Source organism: Epinephelus fuscoguttatus, linkage group LG21 (assembly GCF_011397635.1).
Source record: "Epinephelus fuscoguttatus linkage group LG21, E.fuscoguttatus.final_Chr_v1".
In the NCBI taxonomy this organism is placed as follows: Eukaryota; Metazoa; Chordata; class Actinopteri; order Perciformes; family Serranidae; genus Epinephelus; species Epinephelus fuscoguttatus.
The window spans coordinates 26,356,212-26,373,149 of NC_064772.1; the positions used below are offsets into that span (position 1 = coordinate 26,356,212).

The window sequence follows — 16,938 nt, forward strand, 5'->3', positions numbered from 1 at the left end:
ACCATCATGAGCATATCTACTGTAGTAATAGCTCTCTGTATTAGACATTGCATTTTTATTCTTTTTACCTATTTTTCTAACTTTATGCCGATCTGTGTCTTTGTATGCGTTGTGTTGTGTAAAAAGCTACTGGGTGCGTTAACGTCCCTCGAGATTAATAAAGTATCTATCTATCTATCTATCTATCTATCTATCTATCTATCTATCTATCTATCTCGAAATTAATTCATCATTGTTATCAGAAGGGGCGCTATGGCACTTCACGCAGCAGTCCAGCTGCTCTAAAAAAACAAACGAAGAAGAACGCTGTTGCTATGCGACGGTGCGGCAATACACTAATCGTTGAGTATCTGTTAGTGCTGAACATTAATAACGTTATTTGAGCTAACCGAGCCACCGGAGTTTAAACATTGTTCGTCCACATTCATTGTTCAACGGTTCAGGTAACGTAACATTTTAAAATGCACAAAATCTTCTTATAGTTAGAGTTAGTCAGAAAAAATGTCTTTTGGCTCTTTGCTAACATTTGTCAACTTAGTTTGTGGCAGCTAACAATAGCCTATGACGATAGCTAACCTAACTTAGTTAACCTAGCTAACTTTATTCGTGTCTCACATCATGGTTTGAACTTTGTGTTTTATTATCCGTTTATATAATATTCAGCGTATGTCTACTACTACTACTACTACTACTACTACTACTAATAATAATTAATAATATATTATTAATTAACAATTATAAACTTAATTTCTCTAGCGCTTTTTTAAACCAGACTTACAAGGTGCTTCAAAGTACAATACCATACAATGTGAAATACAAAGAACATCATTCACAGAAAATGCGATTTATGCATTATACATATATATATATAGATAAAATATATACATATACACGCGTCCATACAAACACATGTATACACTTACATACACATACAGGCCTCTCATGTACATACACGTAAGTATACATAGGTAGCTACATGCAAAACTGTATGTACATACATTCACCAGCCACTTTATTAGGTACACCTCGCTAGTACCAGGTTGGACCCATTTTGCCTTCAGAACTGCCTTAATTCTGGATAGTATAGATTCAACAAGGTGCTGGAAACATTCCTCAGAGATCTGGGTCCATATTGACATGATAGCATCACACAGTTGCTGCACATCCATGATGTGAATCTCCCGTTCCACCACATCCCAAAGGTGCTCTATTGGATTGAGATGTGGTGACTGTGGAGGCCATTGGAGTACAGTGAACTCATTGTCATGTTCAAGAAACCAGTTTGAGATGATGTGAGCTTTGTGACATGGTGCGTTATCCTGCTGGAAGTAGCCATCAGAAGATGGGTACACTGTGGTCATAAAGGGATGGACCCGGTCAGCAACAATACTCAGGTAGGCGGTGGTGTTTAAACCATGCTCAGTTAGTACTAAGGGGCCCAAAGTGTGCCAAGAAAATCTCCTCCACACCATTACACCACCACCACCAGCCTGAACTGTTGATACAAGGCAGGATGGATCCATGCTTTCATGTTGTTTACACCAAATTCTGACCCTAAATTGAGACTCATCAGACCAGGCAACGTTTTTCCAATCTTCTATTGTCCAGTTTTGGTGAGCCTGTGCGAATTGTAGTCTCAGTCTCCTGTTGTTAGCTGACAGGAGTGGCACCTGGTGTGGTCTTCTGCTGCTGTAGCCCATCTGCTTCAAGGTTGGACGTGTTGTTGGTTCAGAGATGGTCTTCTGCAGACCTTGGTTGTGACCAGTGGTTATTTGACTTCCTGTTGCCTTTCTATCATCTTGAACCAGTCTGGCCATTCTCCTCTGACCTCTGGCATCAACAAGACAATTTCACCCAGAGAACTGCTGCTCACTGGATATTTTCTCTTTTTGGGACCATCCTCTGTAAACTCTAGAGATGGTTGTGTGTGAAAATCTCAGTAGATCAGCAGTTTCTGCAGATCAGCCCATCTGACACCAACAACCATGCCACATTCAAAGTCACTTAAATCACCTTTCTTCCCCATTCTAATGCTCGGCTTGAATTTCAGCAGGTCGTCTTGACCACGTCTACATGCCTAAATGCATTGAGTTGCTGTCACAGGATTGGCTAATTAACTATTTATGTTAACAAGCAGTTGAACAGGTGTAACTAATAAAGTGGCCTGTGAGTGCATACATACATACAAAATCACAACAAGGTTATATAAATGCCAGTCTGTACAAGTGGGATTTTAACAGCTTTTTACACTGAGGAACTGACTCAACTGATTAGATGTTAAGGGAGAGTTTGGTCTCTAACTGTGATGACAAATGTATCCACTGTGGTATGGGCGGGATATTTTCCAACATGGCTCCTTATATCATACAGTTCTATTTTTTATCAAAGGAGAACATGTCTTTAGGTTTTTGAGCTTGTATCTTTTTGAAACATGTTGCCTTCATTGTCTTCACCTCCATATTACTCTTTCTTAGTGTAACAGCGACAACCAGAATTTAATTTAATGGTCGTAATGGTGTGGTTATTCTCACTATGGAAGGTTTTAAGTGGCCAGCGAGATGCCATTTTTCATTTCTCTCAGATCTGCTATCTGCAAGACATCTCATCTGCTAATTGGACTATATTGCAACATTTTATATTGCAGCCATGCCTCCTCCAGACACAATGTACTGTGCCCAGCAAATCAACATCCCTCCCCAGCTGCCAGACATCCTCAAAAACTTCACTAAGGCAGCCATCCGTACACAGCCCAAGGACTTGCTGCTGTGGTCTGCGGCGTAAGTCTTAATCTCTGTCAGTGGTGCTTTGGTAGGGGGTAAGGATACATGTGATTATGTTTTATTTCAATCGGGATCTCTTTAACAATACCATAAACAGTGTCTCCAGGCAGCATCACTGAGTGATATGGCAGGCCCTATTCACCTGTGCATCTCTTGTCTTTGCATCGACTGGCTGTAATTGGATCCCAGGGGCTTCCATGTTACCGCAGTGGTTAAACTATCTGACTTTCTCCAGCAAAGAAAAAGCCCTTTGAAAGTACTGGATGAAATTTAAATATATGAAGGTTTTTTTTTTATACCCCCAAGGACTGTCATATCATCTGTTATTTTATTGGCCAATGTAGCTCGGCAGTGTTTACAGCAAAAGACAATAAAGTGAGCCATATGGCGAAACAAAAACAATTCAAATGTCTCCTGGGTTACAAGATGTTTATATGCTATTAAAGTAACACCAGGCTCTGGTGCCTCTCAGAGATGCTGAAAGCCACACTGCCACTAAATTCACAACAAAACATTATTTAAACTGTGAAGTAAGATAAGCCACAGTATGCCCTTTAGCACAAAAACAATATCAGTAAACTTCAGACAAAGAAAACTACAACACATTATGATTTCTTCAACCGATGGTCCTCGTGGGAACTCATTCAGCTGGCCTAATGCCAAATCCTGCCTCATTTTTATATAGTCTGCTTTTATCACTTTACTTGATTGGCATGCTTATAAAGCAGGGAAGATGAGTGACAAGCAGGGTTAAGCTAAGCTCAGTGCGAGTGTCTTAATAATGTGTGTGTGTGTGTGTGTGTGTCCTCTCACAGATACTTCACTGCGCTGTTTAAAGGAGAGCATCTGCCTGTCAAGGACAGGCTGGAGATGAATGTTGCCACACAGAAGACAGACACCGGGCTGACTCCAGGTCTACTTAAGACTCTCCATAAGCAGGTACTTCCTTTGCAGCAGGGCCACACCTCATACAACAGACCCCATAATCCCTTGCTTCATATTTTTGCTTCTAGTAGAAACAATATTGCATATTTTTTCAGTGTGCTTAACTGTAAATGATTACCATACCTTGTGTTTATTAGTTGCATCAAGTTTAATATCCATATTTGCTTGCACTTTTATTCTTTGTTTGTGTTTATCTGCTTATTGCAGTGATACCGTTCCCCCATATGAATCATTAAAGTTTCATGTTATTGTAAACCTATATAATCTCACCTGGGGCATCTAATGCCATCTTGGTGGGGTGGATTCATTAAAAGAACTGAATAATTAATATTTCCTTAAAGGCCAATGCTTAAGCAACAGTCTTAACCTTATCATGAAACTGCTCTCTTTCTGTCTTAATGCCAGTGATATTAATATGATAGTATGAGTTATTAATTTTTAAACTGTTTGTTTTGAAATTTGAAAAAGAAAAGAAAAATCTGCTCACTTTATGGCCACAAATTATTGATGTTGGACATTAACACACAGACATGTAACTTACTTATCAATCTACCAGCTTGGAGCAGGAATAAACTCCTTGCTGTGTCTTCCCATACACCAGAAGTAAAGGAAGTCTTGCTAATGAACAGATCATTAGTATGCACAACCACCCGATTCCCCAGATCCAATATTGCTCTTTATTTCAACAAATGATTCTGAAAAATTACTTGTGATTTCTCACAGTCATCTGGTAAACTAGATAAACTCCTTTTTTTTTCTCCTCATTTCCTCTAACCCCTTCACTTCATCCACCCAATCTCAGCTGTCCCCCAGGCAAACATGCAGCAAGGAGGAACTGCAGAAGAAATGGAGGGGTCTGTGTCTACCCATGGATCAGCTGGAGACCCTGCTGTCGCTGGGCAGCTTCGGCTTAGACATCAACTGGATGGATTTTTTCGCCCTGGGCTGCAGTGCTCTGGGAGGGGTGAGATGTTACATAAGGCCAGATATAAATGCTAATTCCACTTTATACCACTTCCTTTGAGCGGTAAAACCCACTGCGAGGCCGAGCACAGCTGGAGATCCTAAAGGAGTCTTTTTTTTTTTTTTGTTCATCTCACATATAGTTGTCTAGTGTTTACACTAGATCCAGACGTGCGTGATCCAGACTTCACCATCTAGGTCCCCAGGCCCCAAAAATAAATCTTCCTCTGACTACTTGAATCTTTTCGATGCTTTTAAGCCAATGATTTTGCTTCAAAGTTGCAGATAGAGCAGCACAGACAGATTAAAGAGAGTTTCTCTGAGCATTGAGAACTTTGCAGATGATGACTTAGAGTCTGCAAATGCAGCTAAGCATTATCAACATTATGTGCTCAGTGTCAGGAGTTTGGAAAGATTGCTGCTGTTTATGATGCTGTTAAACACTTGAGCCACATGAGGGCAGTCATGTTCTACACTGTTGAGGCTTTGTTTTTTTTAATTGTCCATGAGCTAGTGTGTGTGCATGGAAGTGTATTTTGCAGCTTCTGGTTGTGATGCTCAAACGGAATGTGATCATCCTTGAATGCTAAAGGCATGTTTTTGTATTTATGTGTCTGTTGTTTTTTTTTTTGTTTGTTTGTTTTTTCATGACAAAATCCTACTCACCGCTTCTCCTTGTCTCTGCGTACACTTTCTCAGACCCTGATGAGTTCTCTGAAGTTTGCCTGTGAGATCCTGACAGAGGATGAGGAGGGCGGCGCTGCGAGGATTCCATTCTGCACCTTTGTCCAACTCTACACCTACCTGGCTCAGCTGGATGGGGACATGCCACAGGACCGCATCAGCAGTTTCCTCAGCAGTCTGCAGGCACAAGTGTAGGTGTCGTCTGTGTGTGTGCAGTGGTGTAGCAGTTGTTATTGAGGTGGGTGTACAGCTAGGTAGGTGGGTAGGTTGCCAAGGAGGAAGTGGGTATACACTTCTATATCTTCTAATGGCTTTTTGGCTGAAAAAAGAGGTGGTTATACCTCGTATACCTGCGTATACCCTCCACAGCACTACTCTGTGTGTTTGTGATTCTCCTCAGCTTCATAGTATAGCATATACTATAGACAGGAAGCGTAACTCACTACTTCCACTTGCAATAAGCAGAGTGGATGTAGGCGGTGGGAAATTAGACTGTTTCATATGCATCACCAGTGGAGATGGTACCCGCTTCTCTTTTTCTCAAACAACCTAATTATTTTTTTCTCATTTGAATCAGTTCCCCTTGGATTCAGCTCCAGTCAAGTCTCATGAAAAAGTCCTTAATTCACAATTTTTTTTTCTCATGAAGATTGTCAGTAATCAAGGTCATATGATATCTTCAAGTATTAACTCAAAGGCGACTCTCATGTGGCACATAGCAGCAAGCAGCATTGGGGTCTTTGCTAAGAAAAAGTAATGTATCACACAGCACTCTGTATTTTAACCCAGAGTAATGCGTTACTTTGGCGTTACTCTGCAACACTGACTGAGATGCACTGTCGCAGAATTGCAAGTTAATAATGATATAACCTTAAATCTTACACATACTCACATTTTAGCACAATACAAGGTTCAGGAGAATCAAGATGGCAGTAGGCTGTAACTGCCTCTCAGTGAAACTTACATATTAATTGCCTTACATCAATAGACCTAATGAAAATAATTTAAGAGACGAGCCTTTCTAACACCACAAGGTGATGACAGACTTAGGCTCTGATCACACAGAAAGCCTTTTAGCAATTGGAGGCTGCTTTTTTGTAATTGTTTTGTTGTCTAGGCACCTAGTGTTTCTGCCGGAGCTCTCTAAACTCGAGTTGAAAAAACTTCAACTCAAAGCAGAAAAGTGCCCCACGTCATCTCTTTTTTTGTTGTCTTTTTCCATTGCCCAATCAGATGATTTGAGAGGCGGGCGTTCTGTGGTGGTCACAACAATAAGTTTAGAGTTGGTAAACAATGGAGGAGAAACTGGTGGTGGCGGTTGCTGGATACCCAGAGCTATACGGCCTGACAATAGACAGCAGGTTGTCAAACTGCCCCTGAGTCATCCTAAAATATGCCTGGAAACAGCCATCATTGAGGCAAAGCTCCTGGACCAACTGGTGGTGCTTCTTGTGATCCACCCTCATTTTTAGGGTCTCATGTACCCACACAGATCTCCGTTTCTCTGTGACCAACAAACTATTTGCTGACAGCCTCTCACCCTCAACCAGAGCTACAGCAAGTACCCTCTGTCTATTTTAGGAACTAGATACTAATTACTATCTAATAACTAAAATAAGTAAATAAATGGTAGATTGATTACACAGGAAGGTTAGAGTAAGGAGGCGATGGAGTGGTTGCCTGGTAACAATGAAAAGGCACAGCAAGTATGGTATTTAATGGGCCAAACACACTCAAAAAAACTCACTGAGTTGCTCGCTCATGAAACCATGGCTTTGTAGTAGACTAGACCAGCTTTTTTGAGATATTAAATGATTGATTGTTGAGTGAGTGAGTGATTGATTGAGGAGGATATCCTTAGATTGTTGGTCTCACAACCTGTTCCTCCACTGAGTCAGCACAAGACTGGAGTCAGAATAAGACTGCCCAGGCTGAGGAGCCTCTCCATGAACGCAGGGGATGATGTCGCTGTTGTCGGCATGTTTGATAATTTTATTTTGTTCACCTATTATGCAGATGATTGAAGAACTTAGGTAACACAAGTTATTATATAATTGTTTGATTAGTAACTGTAATGTATTACTAATTTTAAAACAATAACATATTGTCTTGCTAACAAAAGTGAGGTGATTGCAGTAACGTGACTTTGTAATGCTTTACTTTGCAACACGTTACACCCAACACTGCCGACTTCTAGATATTTTTATCCTTTTCCCTTAGTTTTCCTAATTTATGTATTACTTCAGATAGCTAAGTCACCTCGAGTTTATAGGTCTAAATTTCATCACATATATAACCAATATGCAGCCTTTAAATTTCAACACTCCATACATGTACACTTACTATAACTGCATTTCAAAACTAACAAGTGTTCTAAAAAGGCATATATTTGATACAAAAAGTTCAGGAAATAGACTCCAGGCTACTTTAAGTTGAAGATATGCTGACAATATGGTTTCTACAGTGATGACTCTGGATGTGCTCAACACTGCTTTAGCTCTGTTTGGCCCAACATTCCTGCCAGTCAGTGTCAACAGGCTAAGAAGCACAGACAGTTTAAGAGCTAAGCCAGGTCCCCTGGCCTCAGATGATGTTGTGAGATAGTGATATTCACTGTTGTGAAAATCCTTATGCTGCTGAGTAGAGCTGTTGCACTTGGTTTCTCTGCCCAACAGCAACAAGCAGGACGGCATGATTCAGGTTTCCAACTTCTACATCAGCAGGAAGTGAGGGAAGGAGAGACGGAGAGCAACGGAAGACAGGAAGGAAGGGACAGAAGTAACAAAATGACAGTGTTCAATTAATAAATGGGAGTGCTAATGCTCCTTCAAGCACAGCTGTTGTTTCATTACCTAGAAATGGGCCCCATTAATTGTTAGCATCATGCACAGTGGGTTATTATTCATCATTGTCCAGCTGAACGAGGCTGCTGTTTTGAGTCAGGATGGAATCTTTTAATGAGCAGCAGGAGAGGCACAAAGCTGCCTTATACAAACTGTCAGGTGGAGTGTGTGTATGCTTTTTACTGCCTGTTCCCTTATGTCTGGGTTAGCCAAAGTTAATTTATCATACACACTACCTATCAGCTTGCAGCCTCACTGCATTTGGCCTCTCTGCTGGTGTATTCATTTCACCCAGCAGATGGAAAAGAGGAGAGGTAAGGAGATAAGCTCTGAGGGCACAAGAGCGTGATTTTTAGCTCGTGTTAAAGAGCTAAAACCCCCCTGTGTTTTGTTCACTCCTCCGTGCAATATGGGAAAATGGGCAAGTACAAACGCACACTCAGACAGGTTTATTACACCAGTCAGAAAGCACACAAAATCACATGCAGGGCCAAGAAATCTCTGAGGCGCACATACGCATGCATAAATCTCACACCCAGTCTCTCTAAGCATCAGCACATAATTTTATTTTCATGTGTCAGTGTGAGAGCACAATCCATGGTCACAGAGGCCCAACATGACACTGAACATGTTTTTCTCTTCTCCAACACACACAAGCACATGGATGTAGTTGTGTCATTTTGTGGGTATTTCATCAGGCAGGGCAGGAAACAGGATCAGTGGGAATTCACAGTTCAGGCACAGTTGGCAGTAGGCTGAAGAGGTGGAGGATACACACACACACACACACACACACACACACACACACACACGCACACACACTTAAGCTTACCCCTTGCAGGATTGTGGAGCTGTGGCCGAGTCAAAGGGGATTGGAGGACAGATAGAATCCTTGATAACCTGATAACTGCAGACTCTTCACCCGTATGACACAGCAAGAAAGGAATTTTGTCAGGGCTTAAAACAGAGACCTTTCTGTGAGCCACATGGTAACCTTTACATATTATGTTGATAATAACTCAACATCTGCTCAGAGTACTTTTCCAATACAAATGCTATAGACATATTGTTTCTATTCAGGTTGAGTCTGAAACTAAAATATTGGGTAGCAAAGACCAGTCATCAAAACTGTTATCTGATATCGCTGTAAACATCAGTTTTTATTAATGAACACCACACAGCTAAAGTATGAGGATGTGCATGACCCAGCTTTTAAGCTTCACTCATATCACTGATTTTTCACAAAGGATTAAACACTAATTTGTAAATACAGGGTGGTCTTAAAGGGGTATTAAAGGTTGATCAATTATTGACAATTAAGGCCTTGGCTTTTAATGGCATATTACACTTTCACTTTTTTGTTGCATATTATACTATAACATTTTTATGACATACTATACTACAACATTTAATTATTTTCTTATGGCATTTATACTATGACATTTTAATTACATGTTTATGGCTCCATGACTTTTTACAGCATTTTTATGACACAATATACTAGGACTTTTTCATGATGTTGAACGACACACCCTACTATGTTTTTTCATGATTTTGAACGACACACTATACTATGACTTTTTTTTATTATTTTGGATGACATACTATACTATGACCTTTTTTCATGATTTTGGACGACATGCTATACTATGACTTTTTTTCATGATTTTGGACGACATGCTATACTATGACTTTTTTTCATGATTTTGGACAACATGCTATACTATGACTTTTTTTTATGATTTTGGACAACATGCTATACTATGACTTTTTTTCATGATTTTGGACGACATACTATACTATGACTTTTTTTCATGATTTTGGACGACATACTATACTATGACTTTTTTTCATGATTTTGGACAACATGCTATACTATGACTTTTTTTCATGATTTTGGACGACATACTATACTATGACTTTTTTTCATGATTTTGGACAACATGCTATACTGTGACTTTTTTTCATGATTTTGGACGACATGCTACACTATGACTTTTTTTCATGATTTTTGACAACATACTATACTATGACCTTTTTTTATGATTTTGGACGACATACTATACTATGACTTTTTTATGATTTTGGACAACATACTATACTACGACCTTTTTTTATGATTTTGGACGACATACTATACTATGACTTTTTTTCCACAATTTTGAACGACATACTATACTATGACTTTTTTTTATGATTTTGAACGACATACTATACTATGACTTTTTTCACAATTTTGGACAACATGCTATACTATGAGTATTTTTTTATGATTTTGGACGACATACTATACTAGGACTTTTTTCATGATTTTGAATGACACGCCCTACTATGATTTTTCATGATTTTGGACGTCACACTATACTATGACTTTTTTTTTTTTTAAACAATTTTGGATGACATACTATACTATGAGTATTTTTTATGATTTTGGACGACACACTATACTTTGACCTTTTTTTATGATTTTGGACGACATACTATACTATGACCTTTTTTATGATTTTGGACGACATACTATACTATGACCTTTTTTAATGATTTTGGACGACATACTATACTATGACCTTTTTTATGATTTTGGACGACATACTATACTATGACCTTTTTTAATGATTTTGGACGACATACTATACTATGACCTTTTTTAATGATTTTGGACGACATACTATACTATGACCTTTTTTAATGATTTTGGACGACATACTATACTATGACCTTTTTTAATGATTTTGGACGACATACTATACTATGACCTTTTTTATGATTTTTTAGGACATACTATACTATGACCTTTTTTAATGATTTTGGACGACATACTATACTATGACCTTTTTTATGATTTTGGACGACATACTATACTATGACCTTTTTTAATGATTTTGGACGACATACTATACTATGACCTTTTTTTCACAATTTTGGACGACATACTATACTATGAGTATTTTTTATGATTTTGGACAACATACTATGCTATGACTTTTTTCATGATTTTGAATGACATACTATACTATGACTTTTTTATGATTTTGGACAACATACTATACTATGACTTTTTTCACAATTTTGGACAACATGCTATACTAAGTATTTTTTATGATTTTGGACGACATACTATACTATGACTTTTTTTCATGATTTTGAACGACACGCCCTACTATGATTTTTCATGATTTTGGACGTCACGCTATACTATGACCTTTTTTTTTTATGATTTTGGACGACATACTATACTATGACTTTTTTTCACAATTTTGGACAACATGCTATAGTATGAGTATTTTTTATGATTTTGGACGACATACTATACTATAACTTTTTTTTAATTTTTTTTTTTACAATTTTGGACGATATACCATACTGATGTTTTTTTTTTATGATTTTGAACGACATATGACTTTTTTATAATTTTGGACAACATACCATACTATGACTTTTTTTCACAATTTTGGACAACATACTATACTATGACTTTTTTTTTCATGATTTTGGACGACACACTAGGAGTTTATCCCATAATTTTTTGACGACATATTATACTATGACTTTTTATTCATGATTTTGAACAACATACTATACTATGACTTTTTTATGATTTTGGACGACATACTATACTATGGCTTTTTTTCACAATTTTGGACGACATACTATACCATGACTTGTTTTCATGATTTTGAACGACACGCCCTACTATGATTTTTCATGATTTTGGACGACACACCATACTATGACTTTCTTTTTTATGATTTTGGATGACGTACTATACTATGACTTTTTTTTTTTTTTTTTTTTTTACAATTTTGGATGACATACTATACTATGAGTATTTTTTATGATTTCGGACAACATATTATACTATGACTTTTTTTTTTTTTACAATTTTGGATGACATACTATACTATGAGTATATTTTATGATTTCGGACAACATATTATGTTATGACTTTTTTTCACAATTTTGGACAACATGCTATAGTATGAGTATTTTTTATGATTTTGGACGACATACTATACTATAACTTTTTTTTTTTTTTTTACAATTTTGGACGATATACCATACTGATGTTTTTTTTTTATGATTTTGAACGACATGACTTTTTTATAATTTTGGACAACATACCATACTATGACTTTTTTTCACAATTTTGGACAACATACTATACTATGACTTTTTTTTTCATGATTTTGGACGACACACTAGGAGTTTATCCCATAATTTTTTGACGACATATTATACTATGACTTTTTATTCATGATTTTGAACGACATACTATACTATGACTTTTTTATGATTTTGGACGACATACTATACTATGGCTTTTTTTCACAATTTTGGACGACATACTATACCATGACTTGTTTTCATGATTTTGAACAACACGCCCTACTATGATTTTTCATGATTTTGGACGACACACCATACTATGACTTTCTTTTTTATGATTTTGGACGACGTACTATACTATGACTTTTTTTTTTTTTTTTTTTTACAATTTTGGATGACATACTATACTATGAGTATTTTTTATGATTTCGGACAACATATTATACTATGACTTTTTTTTTTTTTTTACAATTTTGGATGACATACTATACTATGAGTATATTTTATGATTTCGGACAACATATTATACTATGACTTTTTTTTCACAATTTTGGACAACATGCTATAGTATGAGTATTTTTTTATGATTTTGGATGACATATTATACTATGACTTTTTTTTTATGATTTTGAACGACATACTATACTATGACTTTTTTATAATTTTGGACAACATACCATACTATGACCTTTTTCCACAATTTTGGACGACATACTATACTATGACTTTTTTTCATGATTTTGGATGACACACTACACTAGGAGTTTATCCCATAATTTTTTGACGACATACTATGACTTTTTGTCATGATTTTGAACAACATACAAAACTATGACTTTTTTTCATGATTTTGAACGACATACTATAGTATGACTTTTTTCATAATTTTGGAGGACATACTATACTATGACTTTTTTTATGATTTTGAACAACATACTATACTATGACTTTTTATTCATGATTTTGGACAACATACTATACTATGACTTTTTATCCATGGTTTTGGACAACGTACTATTCTATGACTTTCTGTCACAATTTTGGTCAACATGCTATACTATTACTTTTTTTCATGATTTCGGACAACATAGTATACTATGACTTTTTATCCATGGTTTTGGACAACGTACTATTTTTTCAGGATTTTGGACGACAAACGTAACTATGGCTTTTTTTTTCATGATGTTGAACAACATACAAAACTGACTTTTTTTATGATTTTGAACAACATACTATACTGTGACTTTTTCCATGATTTTGAACAACATACTATACTATGACTTTTTATTCATGGTCCAGGACAACGTACTATTCTATGACTTTTTTTCATGATTTTGGACGACATGCTATACTATGACTTATTTCCATAATTTTGAAAGACATACTATACTATGACTTTTTTTCATAATTTTGGTTAACATGCTATACTATGACTTTTTTTCATGATTTTGGACGACATACTATACTATGACTTTTTCCCATAATTTTGGACGACATGCTATAGTATGACTTCTTTTCATGATTTTGGACGACATGCTATAGTATGACTTTTTTTCATAATTTTGGACGACATGCTATACTATGACTTATTTCCATAATTTTGAAAGACATACTATACTATGACTTTTTTTCATAATTTTGGTCAACATGCTATACTATGATGTTTTTCCATAATTTTGGACAACATAATATACTATGACTTTTTTCCATTATTTTGGACGACATACTATACTGCTACTTTGTTCATGATTTTGGACAATATGATATATACTATGACTTTTTTCCAAGAATGAGGGCAACATACTATGACTTCTTTTTCGTATTTTTGGATGACATACTATACTAGACTTTTTCTAACAATTTTAGACAACATACTATACTATGTCTTTGTTTTCATGAGTTTCGATGACATACTACACTATTAATTTGTTTTTATGAGTTTCGACGACATGCTACACAATGATGTTTTTTTGGATTTTGGAAGACATGGTAAACCATGACTTTTTTCACAATTTTGGACGACATTCTATAATATGACTTTTTTCCCTGATTTTGGATGGAATAATTCAGCACTGTACTTTCAGTTTTCATTGTGGTTTTTTATTACAGTAGAAAAATATCAGAATAAAATTGTAGTTCCTAATGCCTTTTAGAGTTACCTTTTTTGTCTTCTACAATATCCTCCCTCTCCTCTGCACATCTTCCTTCAAACATAAAAATGACACTCTCACAATAGCACATTACAAAGAGCAACACTGTCAATTCAATCCAAACTACCTAGTTTTAGTAATCTGTCTAAAACTGAAACCACTAAAACTGATGATCAGAGATGTGATGTGATCAGAGACACTACTTGCACTTGCTTACAACTGAGAGTGATTTTCTTCTCCTGTCATAAATGGCCTTGAGTGACAGTTCTATTTGAGCAAATAGTCATAAAGATAAGGTTGAAACACAGAAATGTGCCTGTATTTACTGACTTTCTGAGATAACCATTGTTTCTCTGTTCCAGTATTTTTTATCGTACAGTGTAAAGTACTGACATGTTCTTCACAAAGCATATGTAGGCCCATCCTCAATTTTCTGTACAACTAAGACCTATTTTTAGGTGCATCCTCTGGCACAATGGTCATACAGTACAGCTTCAGGACTGTATGCTCCATTGTTTTGGGATGCTGGAACTTGGGAGAAACATGATGTCATTGCAAAGATGTCAGTGGCTTAGGAATCTCTGCTCCAGGGTGGACCTCGTTGCACAACCCTTACTCTTTCTTCAAGCTTTGCTCATAACATCACATCTCCAGGGACACGATGAATGTAGCGAAGCAGTGCGAAAAGAGACAGGAGAAGAGAGACTGGACACAAAGGCTCCATTTTAGCGTTCTTCTCTGTAGCTGTTGTGTAACAGAAATCAGGGTAAGGAAAAGGGAAAACATGATTCGTGCTGTATTCCGAAGTTGCAGAACATGGATATTTTATCAGTCAGCACAGCTGCACTCAGTACAACTATACTCTACTTTATTTGTTAAGAAATCAGGTTGTTTATGATTTATTCAGTCTAGAATTCATTGTTAGCTTGGCTGTTTTCATTGGTATCCATGAGTTTGTATTAGTTATCTATAATAATGATCTTTATATAGTCAAACAAACATCAGGATCATTCAGCAGTGACACACAGAAAGTAGGACATTTGTGCTCCATTGTGTGTGTATTGCTTACAGATTGCACTGTATAAATGTGTGTCATAGATGTCTAACACCATACTTTACATTTCAGGGAACTCCAAGGTGGGATGATAAAACCTCTGGACTTTATCCATCGGGTTGATATGGACTCAGCTCCTCCTGATTCATTAAACTTTTCCAGAGCAACCTCCAGAGCTGAATAGGAGCTTTGAAGGACAGACATGTCAAAATTAAATCAGAACCGAATCCTAAAAGATACTATATTGGTGTGACTAAAAGAGAGATTCAGCTGTAAACGTCTGCCACTCTCATGTGACTAATGTGCTAGAAACACAGACATTATGCCACTGACATCACCCATACTTTCCTCAGGGGACATTTTAAAGTGGGTATTTAGGTTTACAGCTCACCATTATTCTGAAGCTGAGGTGGGATGAACAAGCAGAACCCTTCAGGGCTGCCTGTGACAGGCGCCTGTCAATCAAGCAAACACACCCTGTAAGCCTCATTATCTTATTAACGGAACAATGATCTCACAATCCCCACCATGACACACACATTGACAGATGTAAAATTAATTACTGAGACCTGAACTTGTGAGAAAATATATGATGTGTATTTCAAGAGGGAGTTTCACAGATTTCTTGGAGCCAGTATCCTGCAGTCATTAGAGGAGCTGCACCCCTACATTGGCTTCATTACTCTGCCTCACCATTACAGTGAGGTAAGAGGGTGTAAGAGGGGCCTCGTTCACTTAACAGTATAAATTGTTTAATGTAATGTTTTTGTCTGTTGATTATTATACTGATTTTGTCTGCGGTCTGAAAGCATTTGTGGAATATGCTAACAATATATAAATTTGATTTGTCCAGGCTGTGTTTGAGAGTTGTTTTTACACACATCAACACGCATCACAAAAGGAACTTAATTAAGGGCCATTGCTGGCTGATTACAATTAGTTAATTACTACTTGTGGACTATTGAATTTCTCCTATTCAACTGGCAGCTAAAGCTTTCTCTGTCCCTGGATTTAAGTGTTGTCCTCTGTTTTTAAATAGATGGCGTTGTCTGTCCCAGCCTCATTAACTGATTAATCAGGCTTTTAATAATCCCTACATTCGGCCTTCGCTATGAAGTGGAAAAAACAACCTTTTCAGGCAAATCTTTGACACAAGCATCCTCGCTAAAACCCTGTCGTAAACACACAATTTCAGTTCCCTTCATCATCACACACATACACACAAACCTGAACAGTTCAGCGCTTGTGTAAAGAGGAGACTCATAGGAGATCTTTGTACGGCACTCCTGCTGCAGGTATACCATAGAAGAGACCGTGGTGTGTTGGGTTGTTTTGGCTGTTTGTGGTCTTAGAGGGAATAAATGGACGACTGACTGGAAGGAGGACTGCGGGAGCTTGTCTAAACCCACCAG

General features: G+C 37.1%; 1 protein-coding gene across 1 annotated transcript; it reads left to right on the plus strand.

Annotated features, from left to right (window-relative positions):
- Positions 1 to 321: 321 nt before the first annotated feature.
- ropn1l (rhophilin associated tail protein 1-like) lies at positions 322 to 16,375 on the plus strand. Its single transcript, XM_049565015.1, has 6 exons — positions 322 to 443; positions 2,645 to 2,777; positions 3,596 to 3,719; positions 4,528 to 4,689; positions 5,388 to 5,563; positions 15,599 to 16,375. The coding sequence occupies exons 2-6, from the start codon at positions 2,647 to 2,649 to the stop codon at positions 15,708 to 15,710; spliced, it is 705 nt and encodes a 234-aa protein (XP_049420972.1). The 5' UTR covers positions 322 to 443; positions 2,645 to 2,646; the 3' UTR covers positions 15,711 to 16,375.
- The last annotated feature ends 563 nt before the right edge of the window (positions 16,376 to 16,938 follow it).